This window comes from Octodon degus, unplaced genomic scaffold, assembly GCF_000260255.1.
Source record: "Octodon degus isolate 3935 unplaced genomic scaffold, OctDeg1.0 scaffold00032, whole genome shotgun sequence".
Classification (NCBI taxonomy): Eukaryota; Metazoa; Chordata; class Mammalia; order Rodentia; family Octodontidae; genus Octodon; species Octodon degus.
In genome coordinates this window covers 11,098,154-11,114,429 of record NW_004524608.1, presented here as the reverse complement: position 1 = coordinate 11,114,429, position 16,276 = coordinate 11,098,154, and the positions used below count along the sequence as shown (strand labels likewise).

Below are 16,276 nucleotides of genomic sequence, written 5' to 3'. Positions count from 1 at the left end.
TTAATAGTCCTGTGGAGAGAAGATGAGCATGTGAATTGGGACAGTACCCATAGAAAAGGCTCCCTCCACCAAAAAAAAAAAAAAAAGAGAAAACAGAGAGAGAGAGAGAGAGAGAGAGAGAGAGAGAGAGAGAGAGAGAAAGAAATGAAAAGGCTTCCCCCAGATATGTGGAAGTCAGAGTGTAGTGATAAATTACATGGGCTATGGGGGGGTGGCTGCATGGTATATTTGTGAGATTTGATGTGTAGTTGATACTTGGAGTAGAAAGGAATGGCAGAGTGCCAGAGACACGCTGGACGTGACTTGCCTGTAGGAAGAATGTCTCGGTGAATATATCCATTACTTAAGTGAAATGTAAGCTGGCATTCTACATGTGAATTCTGGCATGAGGGTGTAGATCCTAGAGCTTGCACCAATGACAGAATTCTTCAGATAAACAGAATAAAACTCAGCACAAAAAATTGTATGTGAATTAAACAAAGGCTGAAGAGGACAATGAGCAGAGCAAGTAAGGGAAAGTTGTCAGTGAGATCATACCCACACATGGAGTGAGATTTGGCATGGCAGTCATCATAAATCTGTTTTACTAGAAATATTGATTTTTTATAGTCTTGACTTTGAAGGGAAGAGAATTGGTGAGACAACATAGCTGAACATAGAAAGAAGGCAAAGCAATTTTTTTAATGAAAAGAATATAGTTAAAGTATGGGGCATAGAAATGATTAAGACAGTTAATAAATTAATGATTTTAAAATACAGAGTGAAATATTAGGGTTAGAAATGTTTGTGTTAGATTTGTGATATACTTTGATGTCATGGTAAAATATGGTGCCAGGTCCTAAGATTTACATGTCCTAACAAAACACTGAGAAACAATTTGCCGGATTGACTTGTTTTCATTAACATGGAAATCAGTGTGGAGAATCCTTAAAAAATTAGGACTGGAAATCCCATTCAAACCAGCTATTCCCCCTACTGGGAATTTTCCCAGAGGAACTTAAACCGTCATATCATAATGATATATGTGTACGTATGTTTATAGGAGCACAATTTGTGATAGCCAAATCTTGGAAATAACCAAGATGCCTGTCACCTGAGAAATGGATGAAAAAGATGTGGTATTTTTATATAATGGAATATTACTCAGCTATAAAGAATGATAAACTCAAAGCCTTTATATTTAAGTGGATGCCACTTGAAGATATACTTATAAGTGAAATAAACCAGACCCACATGTGTAAATATCGGATAGTTCCCTAGTATAAGAACTCAAAAGAGGAAATAAAAATAGTAAGGTACAACACAATTAAAAGGAAAGCAAGAACTTGAGGGTGGGACAATGAGGAGAGGGCAAGGAGAAAAGCTGGGAAACATGACAGGGGCAAGGCCATACAATTATATGCACAAGATGGGTAAGGCAAGGATCCTGGGAATCTGCAGCATGTTTTTGAAACTAGCAGTTAGTTGGTAGGATTCTCACCCTGACAAACTACGTAGGCTGATACTTGTGAACTAAGCAGCTGCACTGAAGATAGCAGTGTGTAATGGTAGAGTCATGCTTAAAATGCCTGCCTTTCCGGTCTTCTAAATATGTACTGCTTGTAATGACATACCAATTACTGCCATACAGTCGCTCAAGTAAATGTTTTTTTTTGTTTTTTTTTTTTTAAAAAGGGCAATAAGTGAAAACAAGAGACTGGAAAAAATATCACAGGATAGTCCTGCTACAGTGCTCTATATGGTTAGATTTCTAAATTTCTGTGTAAAATTAAGTAATTGTTTATTCATATTTTTTCAAACATTTTTATTTTTTAAATTTTGTCCTCATTCTGCAGGGACTTAAAGTTTAACATATAATACTTGATGGAAAATATCTGTTCCATGTTATGCCTAAGATGTTTGATATTCAGATAGATAGGTTAAACCCAACTGCATATGTTGTAGGGTAATAATAAGCTTCTCTTCTGGAGGGTTAACAACCTAATTTGCAGACCAAAACTTAGAGAAAAAGAGGAGCTGCAAGGATAGCCAAGATTTTGGCCCTAGCCTTTCAAGGTCAGTGAGGACTCAGGACATAGGTGAATCTATACTGTAACATCATGTAACTCAGTTGTGTCCCGAATTTTCTGGTCAAGGAGATTATGGGGCCACAGAAGAATGTGATCAATGATGTAGAGTGTGCCTAAGGCGAGTCACATGGAGAGAAAACATTCTCTCAAGCTTTCACAGAGAGCAAATTGGCCAAGCAATGGCCATGACTCATCCACATGGCTGACACTCACAAAGGATCTACAAACTACAGTATAGGGTTTCAGGTTATATCCTGAGGGGATTTGAGTGAACTTATCAGATACAAAAGTTACATTTCTTGTTATATAGGTCTTGCTTTATCTTGGTCTTAACCATCTAGCATAAAAGTATAAAAACGAATTTTAAAAAGTAAAGCCACATTAATATGCTGAACTGTAAAAGCTCAAGTCAACAACTTTGGACATTGCCAGTTATGGAAAACTCACTATCATTATGGACTACTGGACTATGCTGGGAAATTCTGCTGAAAATAAGCACCTACAATATTTCAATGAGAATGGAATGCCCATCTCTGACAAACTAACCAAAAAAGTGGGATAGAAATGAACGACCCCTTAATGTATACAGGGATTTGTTCTAATAGTGTTTGTAAATAGGATATGTCTGCATCTTGTACTGCAATTAACCACTAGGAAGAATGTATACAGTGTGTTAATTATTGAAACTGTCCTACCAATTTGGTTTGAAACTGTCTCATTGCTGTTTGTTTCTCAATAAAATTATGGAAAAAAGGAGAAATGAATGAACCTTTTGTATCTATATATTCAAAATATTTAGGATAGATAGCTCCATTCTCTCAATTCAATGAATAGAGAGGTTTGTTATAATAGTGTTTGAGACAGGATATCATGTCTGCATCTTGTAGAATGAATAACCACTAAGACAACAATATTCAGTGTATTAATTATTGAAACTGTGCCTGTAATTGTTTGTGAAACTGTTTCATTGGTATTTGTTTGTAAGTAAAAGTATTAAAAAAAACCAAAAACATGTAAATCATCATCTTCTATAAGCTGGAATAGTATGAAGTTTAATGTATACATTTACTTCCTGATGAAGGTCATCGAACACTATTTATTGGAGTTCATGTACCCTTGGGAGGAAGAAAAAGCCATCGACGTCACAGGCATCGTGGTCATAAACACAGAAAGAGAGACCGAGAAAGAGATTCAGGGTTAGAGGATGGAAGAGAGTCACCTTCTTTTGGTAAGCTCATTTTTCTTGTTTTTATTAAATTTATGATTGTCATAACATACTTCTATAATCCATAATTATTAGTGATAACTGATATTCATAAAATTTGAAGCTTTTTGGCAGATGGGGAGAAGAGAAAGAAAGTTTAAGTTTTGTTTTTCGTTTAGAACTTGCTTTGCAAAATTGAAAATCGATTTAATTTTACGATATGGGTAGTACAGTTAAGTTGTAAAGTTTAGTTACATGCTTTTGATAATTTAAATAAACAGTGGTCTTTGCCTTCAGTAGTTTAAAAAATCCAAGGAAAAATTTCTTTATTTAGTTCTCATTTACACTAACTTTTGCTACGACTGTCAAAATTTCACCTGGATTTTGAATGCTCTAATGTGAGTGTTCTTTGAAAGTTTATATGTAATACCAAAATATGTTTTTTGTTGTTTTTAATGATTTCTGAATACCATGAGAACCCCTACACACAATATAGAGAAAAATCTCAGTTACTGGACTTGGTTTATCTCCTCATCTCTACCTTGGGTCACTAATCTGCTCATCTAGCTCTCTTGACTGTAGCTTCTCCCCTTGGTTTCTTATGTGACCACTTGGCTTTTCATTTTTTCAAAATAAACGATCGTTTCTTTTTCTACTATTCTTATTTCACAGGTAGTCATTTCATCAGTACTTTGCCAATATTTTAAGTACCATAAGGTCTCTCTTTAGTTTTATTTATCCCTTAAAAATAAAATACTTAAATTGGGGTTCCTTTATGTCAGTGCTTTGTTTTTGCCTTGTCAAGTAGGCAATGTGCGGAAAACAGGCATTCATCAGACAGAGTGTAATCATTATAAATTCATCAGCCAAGTGAATCTCAACACCACCTTCCAGTTTTACTGCATTTCCTTGGTTTTTATGTGATTTTTTTCAACTTTATTCACCATTCTCTGAAATCCTTTTTTTTTTTTTTTTTTTTTTGCTATCACTTAGTAGACTATCCTGCCTTCTTCTAGAAGAGAAAATATGTCATCCAAAAGAACTCATGTGACTTTCCTCCTGGTAATATATGTCTATAGGCCTATATGCCAAAAATCCTCTATTTTTTCTTCCTTTTAGTCATTTAGTATGAAGTAACTTAAATACATATGCAAGTTAATGGATCGAGTAACAATATGACTTTTATATTTTGGGTTTTTTTTTTGTTGTTTGTTTGTTTGTTTTTTGCGGAACTGGGGATTGAACTCAGGCCTTTGTGCTTGCCAGGGAAGCGCTTATTCCACTGAGCCATCTCCCCAGCCCCTATGACTTTTAAAATTTTATATATCTTTAAAATTCAATATCTAAGAGGCTGAGGAGATAACTCAGTAGAATAAGTGCTTGCCTGGCAAGCACAGGACCCTGAGTTAAATCCCTGGTATCACAAAAAAAGAAAAAGAAAAAAGTGTAACCACATATGCTGCACGTGCATTCTCGCAATCCCCAGTCTAATAAAGGATTGTAAGAGAAAGTTAAAAAAATAAATAAAATTCAATATCTATTTTTATTGTCACAGAAAAATCTAACATATATTTTTTCTTTTAGATTTATGCTTTTTAAATCCGAATGCTTAGGCATTTCTTTCTGTGTCCTCTTAAATAACTTACTGAGATAGATTTAATGGTAGGTGTACTAAAATCATTCCCAGTCTGCACACTTTGATATTTTTTCACTTAGGGAAAATTTTCCCATTATGTCTGATTCTATTTCATTTCTTGATCTCTTCACTGAGAATATTGTAATCTATATTTTGGACTTGAACTTTTCCTCTATTGAAGTTAGTCACTGTAGTATCTGTTCTACAGTTTATAACATCTATGATAGGTTTTAATTTTGTTGCTATATTTTTAGTTCTTGAATTTCTTACTTTTCTTATTTTTCTTACATGTCCTCCTGTCTTTTATTAATTAATTTGTGTTTTTCTATTTGATAGGATCTATGTTTTACAGTTTACTGAGGATGCCCAGATATTTCTGCACATCTCCCTTCTCTACTGAAATAAATAACTTTCAGATCTATGATCTCTCTTTGGTCTGACAAGGTTATTTTTACCCTCCATTGATTTTTATTTTTTATAGATTCTTGATATATTTGTTTTTACTTAGTTTTACTCTCTCTTCTTGTACTGGGGATTGAATTCAGAACTTTGCACTTGCCGGGCAAACGTTTATGCTGCTGAGCTATCTCCTAAGCCCCTATGCTTAATTTTAAACCATTCAAGGTGTATCTGTGCTGTATTTATCCAACTATATCTAAAGGTTGCCCTAGCAGCTGCTGTCAGTAAGTTCTTTGTGTTCATTATTGTCTAGAGTTATTGATACCAAATTCTCCACATACATGTACTTCTGCCAGGGGCAGAATGATTGTTGGAGGAGCAAATGGAAGACAGTACTTTAGCTATCCTGGCCAAGTGTGATAAAAGGACAGTTTTCTGTGAGTCATTGGGCAAATACATCATCAGGTATTTTCTGCTTATGAGGTAAAATCTACTGCTGAGTTTGCAGTATTGTGTCACAGTTATTCTTCTGTAGTTGCTAGGACAAATACCTGGCACCCAAAACGAAGGAAGGAAAAGTTTATTTAGCTCACAGTTAGTAGAGGTTTCAGTCCATACTCAGCTGCTCCAAAGCAGAGTGGCACATGACAGAGAGCAACCTTCCATGACAGGGGCAAAGAGCAGTTAGCAAAGGGAGTGGCAGCAGCTCAGGTAGCTAACCCAGCCTCTCTCCCCTCCTTACATTGTAATGCTAATTATTTGCCATAGTGCAGGTGCAACATTCACAGCCACAGTAATCAGTCACAAACTCCAGAAGCTGCCCGATGACTGCATGGAGCTTTGGGGGGATACCTATACACAAACCATAACAAGTAGATAGGAAGAATTTTTTCTTAGTAAAGTTCCATTTCAATATAATTAGTAAAGGTTACCTGTTAAAACTCTAAGAGTGATTTACTTTTGCGTTAAGGTTTAATGGTAACTCTTCATCATTTCTGTGTTTGATAAAATATATTAATATTATCTCACATTTGTTTTGTGAGCAAGTTATGTTTATAGTTTTCTCATTACCTCTGCCTCTACCTTCTTTTCCTTTTGTTTCTGAGGCCAGATGCTATGTCAGTGCTATGCTTTTGATCAAGAATGTCCCCCACAGGCTTCATACCCTCACAGGTGGCTCTTTTGGAAGGTAATTGAGTCCTGGGGATGAATATAGCTGACTTGCTGATTAAGGTGAAGCTTAGTCTGACAAGGTAGGTCACTGGGACCATGATATACTTGGAATTGTGTATTTCTCTCACTCCTCTATTCCTGTTTTGCTTTCTGGCCACAATAAGGTGAACAAATGTCCTCCCTTATTCCTCTTGGCTGTTCCATTCTGTCTTGGAGCCAGGAGACCACAGACTAACTGTGAGCCAAAATGAACTTTTACACAGCTGTGACTCATAGTGATCCTCCTGTTTTCAGCCTCCCCAGCACTGGGATTATAGGCATATGCCACCAGGACGGGGCCAGATGTGTCAAGGATTAAACGTGGGTCCCTGTGCTAGCCAAGCAGACACTTAGACTACTGAGCTATCTCACCAGCCTGAACTTTTTCACTTCTAGGTTGTAGGTATTTGGTATTGTGTTCTAGATTGAAGAAAAGTGACTAATTCTGCTGAGAATTTTCTAGATCAGTCATTCTAGGTACTGAGTCTACTTGAGAATTCTAAAGTCATATTAATGCCCAAATCCCATGATAATCCAATCTCTGTGCATACAGCCCAAACATGGATATTTATTATTATTGTTATTATTATTATTATTGTTTTAATTATTGTTGTTATTTGGTACCTGGAATTGAACTCAGGACCTGTCATTTGCCAAGCAGATACTGTGTTACTGAGCTGCATCCCTGGCCCCTAAACATGGGTATTTAGAAAAAGAAGTATACCAGGTGATTCTATTGTGCAGTATGGTTGAGATTTACTCTTCTAGAAACTTAACTATTCATTGTATGGTCCGTGAAACAGAAATACTAGTACCACATTTGAGCTTGTGATAAATACAGAATTTCAGGCCTCGAAACAGAGCTCGAATCAGAATCTGCATATTAATAATGTTCTTAGATTATATAGATATGTATTTTTGTGTTAAAATTTGGCAAGCAATGCTCTAGAACAGTATTTTTCAAACCATGATCCACATTAGGCTATGCCAAGGAGCTTTAAATAAAGAGATTGATGCTGGGTCCTATCTTCAAAGACTTCTATTTAGTACATCTTGAGTATTTCCCTAGGGAATAGCATTTAAACTAATAGTCCAAGATAGTTTTAATGTCAAGGACCATTGGTTCTTAAAAAATTTTCACTCTTCTTTTTGTGAAAGTTGGAAATAAGTGTCCCAGATTCTACCCTTTAATGTGTTAGCCACTATTTTTAGATACCAAAAACCTCCTTTACCTTCTAAGTACCTGTAATCTATTATACTCTAAGTGTCTTTGTTGATGTTAGATTTAAGATCTGTTTTATCAGGGACAACTCTTTGGCAACAGCATACTTTGGCAGTATGAAAAACACTTCATGCTTCATTATCTTTAGGGCAATCATTTGCCTTAATCCTTATCCTATAGTTATTTCAGTTGCTGTGATAGTCAAATTCTCATTCATATTCTGAGACTGAAACCAAATTTTATATGTCATCTGTGATAGGTAATCTTGTCAATTTGATTATCTTGGTAGCCTCCCAGGAGACCAGTAAAGCATAGTTTAGGATGTTTGGGTAGGTCATGGAAGTGTGACCTCTGGTACTATTCCTGATCTCTGGCCTCTTTTCTCTGGCACTGTTTCCCTGCATTACTTCTCAGCACCATGTGCTAAGCTGCTTTGCTTCACTACATCCTTCCACCATGATGTTCTTACCTTGGGGATGGCCAAAACGGCCTGAATCCCCTGACACTGTGAGCAAAAATAACCTCTTTCTCTTTTAAGTTGTCTATGTTGGGTATTTGGTTCTAGCGATAAAAGCTACCAATACATTATCCCTGTTGATTTTGGATTTTATATCCTGCATGAGGATTGTGAGAGTTCTATACTGAGAATAATATCTGTACTCTTGATAAATACTTACTCTACATGGAAAGATTCTAAAAAATATCTTTTGAAGATCTTGCCATTGTGTGTAAATATTTAAGAATTCAACTTCCAAAGAGATACAGAGAGAGGAGAGTTCTTGGGAGCCTCATGTCCTTCTGCTGAGAAGTTAGGCTTTTATGTTATAGATTGGGGTGGTGTATGTCTATGAAAACATGGGATAATTTGGGCACAAATTTGTGAAGTAGACATCAATTTTAACAAAAAGCCTTTGAAGAAATGTTTGCATATTGAGACTCTTAAAAAGTCATTGGGTCATGTATAAAGACAATATGTGAACAATATCTTCAGAATCCTACTTTGTTATATGACCCAATCATGTAATACAGTACTGGTAGGAGGCTGGTTTTGTTAGTGCTAGGCTTAAGCAAAAGAAAAGGCTTTCTTAGGCAAAAGAGCTTATGTTTGTGTCACAGTTATGGAATGACTGGTTCCAGTTCACCAGATCCAGTAGCTGAAATGTGATTTCTAGGCGCGTTCAAAGATAGACCCAGCCCTTTGGTTGGGTAGTGGTGGTGGTGGTGATGTTTTGATTATATAAAATTTTTGAAACCTAAAAGTAAGTCCACAAGCACAAAGGCCTGAGTTCAATCCCTGGTTCCACAAAAAATAAAATAAAATAAAATGAAATAAAAAGTCCAGTTTAGTACTCTAATTAATAAATACACAGGCTTGCATAAACAACTGGATGAAGGATAGTTAATTCTCCTTTCTATTGCAAACAATTTCCCAGTAACATAAAACTGCTAAGACTTCACATCTTGTTATTTTTAATGTCATTTTTAATTTACCTTCTTTGAAATTGCATTTTCAAGTCGGAACATAAATTAGCTTTTAAAAAATGATCATACTGAAGCATGATCCTGAAGTCAGTGAAAGTAGAGATAATCAGTAAAATTCAGAACAACTTAGTGTTGATAATTTTGTTCACTCTCCCAGCAGAGAGTGTAACAAGAAAGATAATAGGATTATACCAAGTACAATTAGTTAATCTACAAATAGTAAAATGAATCTAAAAAGCACTGTCTGTGTCAAACTGGTGTTTAAAATATGACCAAAGGTACTGCACTATGGCACAAACCTTGAATTAGACATTGGTTTTAGACTTAGATACTAACTTGTGCACGTACTTCAGCAGAAATGAAGCAATATGGAAAAGAGCAATTTTTTTTTTTTTGTAGGAAATAGCTTTTTGTTCCTATTTTAATTCCCGATCTGGTGATATGTAAGAATGCCAAAATGTTTTACTTAAATTTATTTTATTGTACAGTGTAAGATTAGTACACACAAGTGTTAAAACATAGAAACATAAACATACAATGCACTAAATTATGACTCAGAAACATCTGTGCAACCACTACCTGGGTAGCGCTCCAGAATCTCTTTCTCTGCTTACCCTCGGTCACTATTTTTCCTCCTCCTCAAAAAGATCTCTGGTTGATCTTATTACACGGGTGGATCTTTTTGTTTTGAGCTTTGTGTAGATGAAACCATCCAAGAGACATTCATTGCTATATATCTTATTTTTTGAATTCACCAATATTTTTAGATACAGCTTTATTCATTCTCATTGTTGTACAGTAGGGTAATGTGCTATAGACATTGCATGAAATTTAGAACATACATAGTTTGGAGCTATTACAAATAAGCCTACTGTGAACATTTTTATGTCTTTTTGGTCCCCATACACACTTATTATACGTAGGAATAAAATTACTTATAGACTCATAGAGTATGCGTATTTTCAACATTAGTAGATAATCTAGTTTTCCAAAACTGGAAAACATTGAGATGGCATTAGAGCTTATGTAAAGTTGTTTTACATCTTTACTAACAGTTGATAATTTTATATTTGTTTGTAGAAACATAATGGCTTTTTAATGTTAGTTATCTGTTAAGGTATATCATAATATCTCATTATTTTTAATTTATATTTCTTGGTTACCTGTAAGCATGATCAACATTGCATGTACTTTTTGATCATTTTGGTATCCTTTTCTGTAAAATACATATCAAAGTTGGTTTTTTTTATTGGACTTTTTCTTACGAATATATAGCAGTTTTTAATATTATTATGGATATAAGTCATTTGTTGGTTTTACCTTGCCCATACATTCTTTTATAGTTGTGGCTAATGTTCTTACTTTCTTTAAGATCAGTTTGATGTGTCTGAAGATTAAAGAAAAGATGGATAAAAGGCTAGATCTTTATTCTGTGGGCAAATTTCTCTATGTTATTGCTTTTTATTTCCACTGTATGTTTTAGTAAATATAGCAGGAGACATATGTCTTAATCTATCATATCTTCATGATGTGATTTCTGTTACTATCACAAAAGCATACCTATCAATATAGGAGTAATTTTTTTTTTTCTTTTTTGGTGGTACCGGGGATTGAACTCAGGCCCTTGCACTTGCCAGGGAAATGCTTATTCCACTGAGCCATCTCCCCGGCCCACAATATAGGAGTAATACTCATATTAATGTGCATACTTCTTTCTGATTTGGACAGTACTACAATTTACTTGGTATATGTCGTAATATTTTAAAGAGTTAGGTTTTAATAGATAGGAAAATATGCATGGGATAATATTAATTGGCTATGTTGAAATATAATCTAAGTCTCTGTTTAAAATATTAATAGGATTATGAGTAGATTTTTTATTAACATAGGTTAATATCAATGAAGTTGTTTCTATTTTAAAGAATAAAAAAATCCAGGGACAAGGTACTATATGTGATTTTGAACTCAAGTATAACACCTCCTATAATTGATTAAGTTCTCCTTTCTATTGAAAACAATTTCCCATTAAAGAACGCTGATAAAAACTAATATAGTATGAATTTTCTTAAGTACATCTGAAGTTTTAAGAATTCCTCAGATACATTTCAAAGAAATAATCACTTTTTATTACTTTAATAGATAATCATTTCCTGTGCCATTGCTGTTATTATTGTGTCTTAGACAAGTCATTTTCTGCCTTGTACTATATTGTACACTTTAACATATTTGGTACAGGGTCTCACTATGCAACTCAGATTCATAGTGATCCTCCTGTTTTCAGCTTCCCCAGCACTGGGATTATAGGTATGTGCCACCACTACTGGTCTCAGTGGCGGGCTGAGCATGCCTGGGGATGGGGCCAGCACAGCATGTGGTGCTGGGAGTCCAACCCCAGTTCCTGCACTTGCCTAAGCAGGTGCTTAGTCTGTTGAGCTATATCATATACTTTTAAGAAAGTGAAAGTGTTATTTGTGCATTATTGTGAAGGTGTTTTTCCTCGAGTTTATTTTATGACTAGTGTTTTAAAGATGTGTAGGGAATAATCCTCATGGATTATAAGGGGAAACACTAATAAGCCCTATGGCAAAATCTCACATATGCGATAATTAAGTTTTGGGGTCTGGCTGCATTGTGTTATAGACATCTAAATTCATATAAGTCAAAGTCAAATAACTCATTGGCAATAGTGATAAGAAAACTGTCTCAGACACATGAGCACTATAATACCAGTGTTAAGGTATGGCTTCCATAAGGTGTGGCTTCTGATAAGTGATGAGAAAGTTAGGACAGGCTGTATCACACCCCATTAGCAGCTCTATTATCTGCACTAGGTAAATCCAGCAAAGAGGTGGTATTAATTTTTTTGAGTAACTGTAAAATTAAAATTTATGATAATTTTAATGGTTATACAAAGTACTGTCTTTTTTCTAGGCACAAATTACAGGCTGACTAGAAATAATTTTTTTGATGAGCTCAAATGTTAAAAATCATTAGATCATCATCACCCACATAGAGCACTTTTAGGATAAAACAGTGCCAGCTGATTATTTTAGATAAATTGGATCTGACATAAAACCTAAAAATAATTCCGGTTTGATACTCTAATTAATCAATGCAAGATTTTCCATAAAATGCTGGATAAAGTATAATAAATTCTCCTTTCTATTGCAAACAATTTCCCATTAAAAATAAAAACCTGCTAAACTAATATACCATGGATTTTAAGTACATCTAAAGTTTTATGAATTCCTCAGATTGATTTCAAAAATAATCACTTTCATCCACTAAAATTTGGCATTCTCCTGTGAAGAAATAGTAACCTATGAGACTTAGCTTTTGACTCAATTACTGTTTATCATGCTGCAAAATTTAGTTTAATAAATTGGCTTAGAATATTTTGTAGTAATACTAAGTTTTATAATATTAACCTTCTGTAAAAGGAAATCTTACTGATACACAAGACAAATATGCCATATAAATGAATTTATTTTCAACTTTCAATGAAATTAAAAATAAATGACCATATAAAATGCAGTGTTACACAGTAGAAAGAAATTAACACTTGAAAATTGAGGTGTCAAGCTGGATATGGTGACACATGCTTGTCATTCCAACACTTGCTGAGGCAGGAGGATCATGAGTTTTAGCCCAATATGAGCTATATAATAAGTTCAAATCAAAACCAAACTAAATCAAACAGAAGTTGAGATGTCTAATTTTTAAAACTTCTTCAATATTTGTATTATATTTAAGGCTAATTACTATTAGTAACATTTTGACCAGGTTATTGTGACACAGTGAAGAAATAAAGTATATATTTACTTAAGCACCTGACCCATAAAGAAATTAGTACACTTAAAAATGTGTTTTGAAGGCTGGCCAGATAGCTCAGCAGATTAAAGCACCTGCTTAGGCATATGCAGAGGCCAGGGGTTGGATCCTGGGCCTGCAATGCTGGCCCCGCCCCTGTTTCACACTGATGTTGAGACAGGGGATGGTGTTGCGTGCCTGTAACCCCAGTGCTTTGGAGGCTGAAAAACAGCAAGTCTGATCTGTGTAGTGAGACCTTGTAGACACTGTACTAAATACATTTTAAAAATGTGTTCTGTATTAAAAGCTGTTAGAGGGGCCAGGGAGGTGGCTCAGTAGCATAAGTGCTTCCTTGGCAAGCACAAAGGACTGAGTTCAATCTCCAGTTCCACAAAAAAACACACACACAAAAAAACAAAAAACAAAACAAAAAAAAAAAAAAGAAAAGAAAAGAAAGAAAAAAGCTGTTACAAAAAGCAAACAGATAATCTATGAAGGAAAGCCCATCAGACTCACAGCAGATTTCTCAACACAAACTTTAAAGTCAAGAAGAGCTCGGAGTATAGTGTTTCAAGTCCTGAAGAAAACAACTTCAAACCCAGATTGATGTACTCTAAAAAGTATCCTTCAAAATTAGAGGAGAAGTCCAGTCCAAGACCATGTACAGCATGGTTGAGACCCTCTTCCACCCCCTTGGGATACCCACCACCACTATGCAGTCCACACCCAGACCCTCCCATGAGTGAGAGCTTCTGCCGTGCTCTCAGGACCCACAGATCCAGCCCTAGCCCAGGCCTGGTGAGTGTGTGGGAGAGCTTCCTGCTATCCTGTGCCCGCGGGACCTGTTCATTCCAAACTCAGGCACAGCGTAAGTGAGACCCTCATCTGTGCCCTTAGGACCCTCCACCACCACTCCGCAGCACCCCCCCCCCCGCTCGCCGAGTGAGTGAGAACTTCTGTCACATTCTCAGGACCATCAAATCCAGCCCTAGCCCAGGCCCAGTGAGTGTGTGGGAGACTTTCCTCTCTTCCCCTTGTCTCCTTGAGACTCAGCTCAGGGGTGAAATTCTGCAGCTGCATTCCCTGCAGAGAGAGTAGGGGACAGAACCACCCAGCTAGTCCAGGAGCAGAACATCTTGCCACAGGGACACAACAGGTTCACTCCCAAGGGCTGAAAAAGATGGAGCTGAGCATAGCACTAGACCCAAGCCAGGCACAGTAGGATAGATCTACACCTGAATTTCAATAGGTACTAAGGTTATAACTGCACCAAAGCTCTACAACAAAGGTTGGAAGACAGTGCTACACAAAATGATGAGAAGGAGCAAAATGCAATCTCAGACCCCAAGCCCACCCATAACAAGTGCAGAGGACACTAACACAGAACAAATTGGGAATCACACAGCTGAAATCAATGAATCAACGGCTTCTGAAATAAAGAAACAGCTGCAGCAAGATATAGAGGAACTCAGATTGGAAATGAAAAAAGAAATCCCTGAATTAATAGCATCTGGAGTAAAGAATCAAATGCAGAAACATATGGAGGAAACCCAATGCCCACCTAAACAAGTGCAGAGGACACTAGCTCAGCTCAAATGTATGAATTAATAGTGTCAAAAGTAAATAAGCAACAGCATGAAGTTATAGGGTAACTCAGAGTGGAATTTTTTTCTGAAATAAAAAAAGAATTCTTGGAACTCATAGCATCTGAAGTAAAGGATCAACTACAGAAACAAAGGGAGGAAACCCAATCTGAAGAAAACACTGCAGTAAAAGAATTAATAACTGCTTCTAAAGAAGACATTGATAAAAAAAAATAGAAGAGATTAGAAAAATGATGGATTCCTTGAATGAGCAATACAGGAAAGAAATAGATCACATGAAGCAGAGTCAAAGAGATATAGAGGAACTTAAAATCTCAATCACAAGCTTGCAAAACCAATTAAGTGAAAGTGAAGACAGAGTTTCAGATCTTGAAGATGCTAGTGCAGTTAGTGGAAAAGGTAAGAAAGGATCTCTTAAAAATAACTGGATGCAGGAAAAGATACTCCATCACCTGTAAGACGATGCAAAGATGAACAATGTGAGACTAATAGGCATCAATGAGAAAGAAGGAGTCAATATAAATGACAAAAAATATGGGCAGAAGTAATAGCAGAAAATTTCCCAAATATGAGGAAACAATCTGACATTCAGGTAACCGAAGCATACAGAATGCCAAGTAAGCTCAAAACAATGAAAAACACACTGAGACATATAATAGTCAAGATCCAACAAATTAAGCACAAGAATAATATACTGAAAGCCGATAGAGAAAAGAAGCAGAGCACATTCAAAGGAAAACCCATCAGAATTATGGCCAACTTCTCTGCACAAACCATGAAGGCAAGAAGAGCATGGAGCAGAGTACTTCAAGTCTTTTATGAAAACAAAATCCAGCCCAGACTAATGTACCTGAAAAACTCTCTTCTAAGTTTGATGGAGAAGTGAAATACTTTCATGACAAAGAACAGCTAAAGAATTTCATGATGACACAGCCAACCCTACACAGGCTACTGAAAGATGTTCTAGAGCAGGACCAAAATGATCAGAACTCCACGGATGAGATCAGAAGCAACCAACTAAATAGGGCAAGCACTTAAACACGGAGAAAAAGGAGTAAACTAAAACAGGTAAATAACATGTCAATTGTAAGTCAATATGTCTCAGATCTAACCATCAATGTAAAAGGACTCAATTCACCAATTAAGAAAAATAGACTGGCACAGTGGATTAGGAAACAAAATCCAACAATATGCTGTATACAAGAAGCACATTTAACTCTTAAAGACATTCATAGTCTGAAAGTCAAAGGATGGAAAAAAAATACCACATGCCCCAGCAACTCAGAAAAAAGCAGGTGTAGCAATCCTATTCTCAGATAGTCTCAACTTCAAACCAACAATGATCAAGTGAAATAAAGAAGGCCACTATATACTGATTAGAGGAAAAATTCAAGAGGAAGAGATAATACTCATAAATATGTATGCAACAAATATGGAAGCACCCATCTATATAAAGCAAATCTTAATGGACATGAAAAATCTAATATCCAATACCACAATTTTAACAGGAGACCTTAACACCCCTTTATCTGCAAAAGATAGTTCAACCAGACAAAAACTTAGCAAAGAAATAACAGAACTGAACCAGAGTTTGAAACAAATGGACTTGGTGGACATATACAGAGTGTTCCACCCAAA

At 35.8% G+C, this 16,276-nt stretch overlaps 1 protein-coding gene across 7 annotated transcripts in view; it reads left to right on the top strand.

Moving 5' to 3' along the window:
- Nucleotides 1-16,276, top strand: part of Slc4a10 (solute carrier family 4 member 10) — a 416,671-nt gene that overhangs the window by 261,855 nt on the left and 138,540 nt on the right. For all 7 annotated transcript variants that reach the window (XM_023713848.1, XM_023713847.1, XM_023713849.1 and 4 more), the window contains one exon: nt 3,151-3,297. In XM_023713848.1, the coding sequence (XP_023569616.1) occupies nt 3,151-3,297 (147 nt within the window). The remainder of the gene's footprint in view (nt 1-3,150; nt 3,298-16,276) is intronic.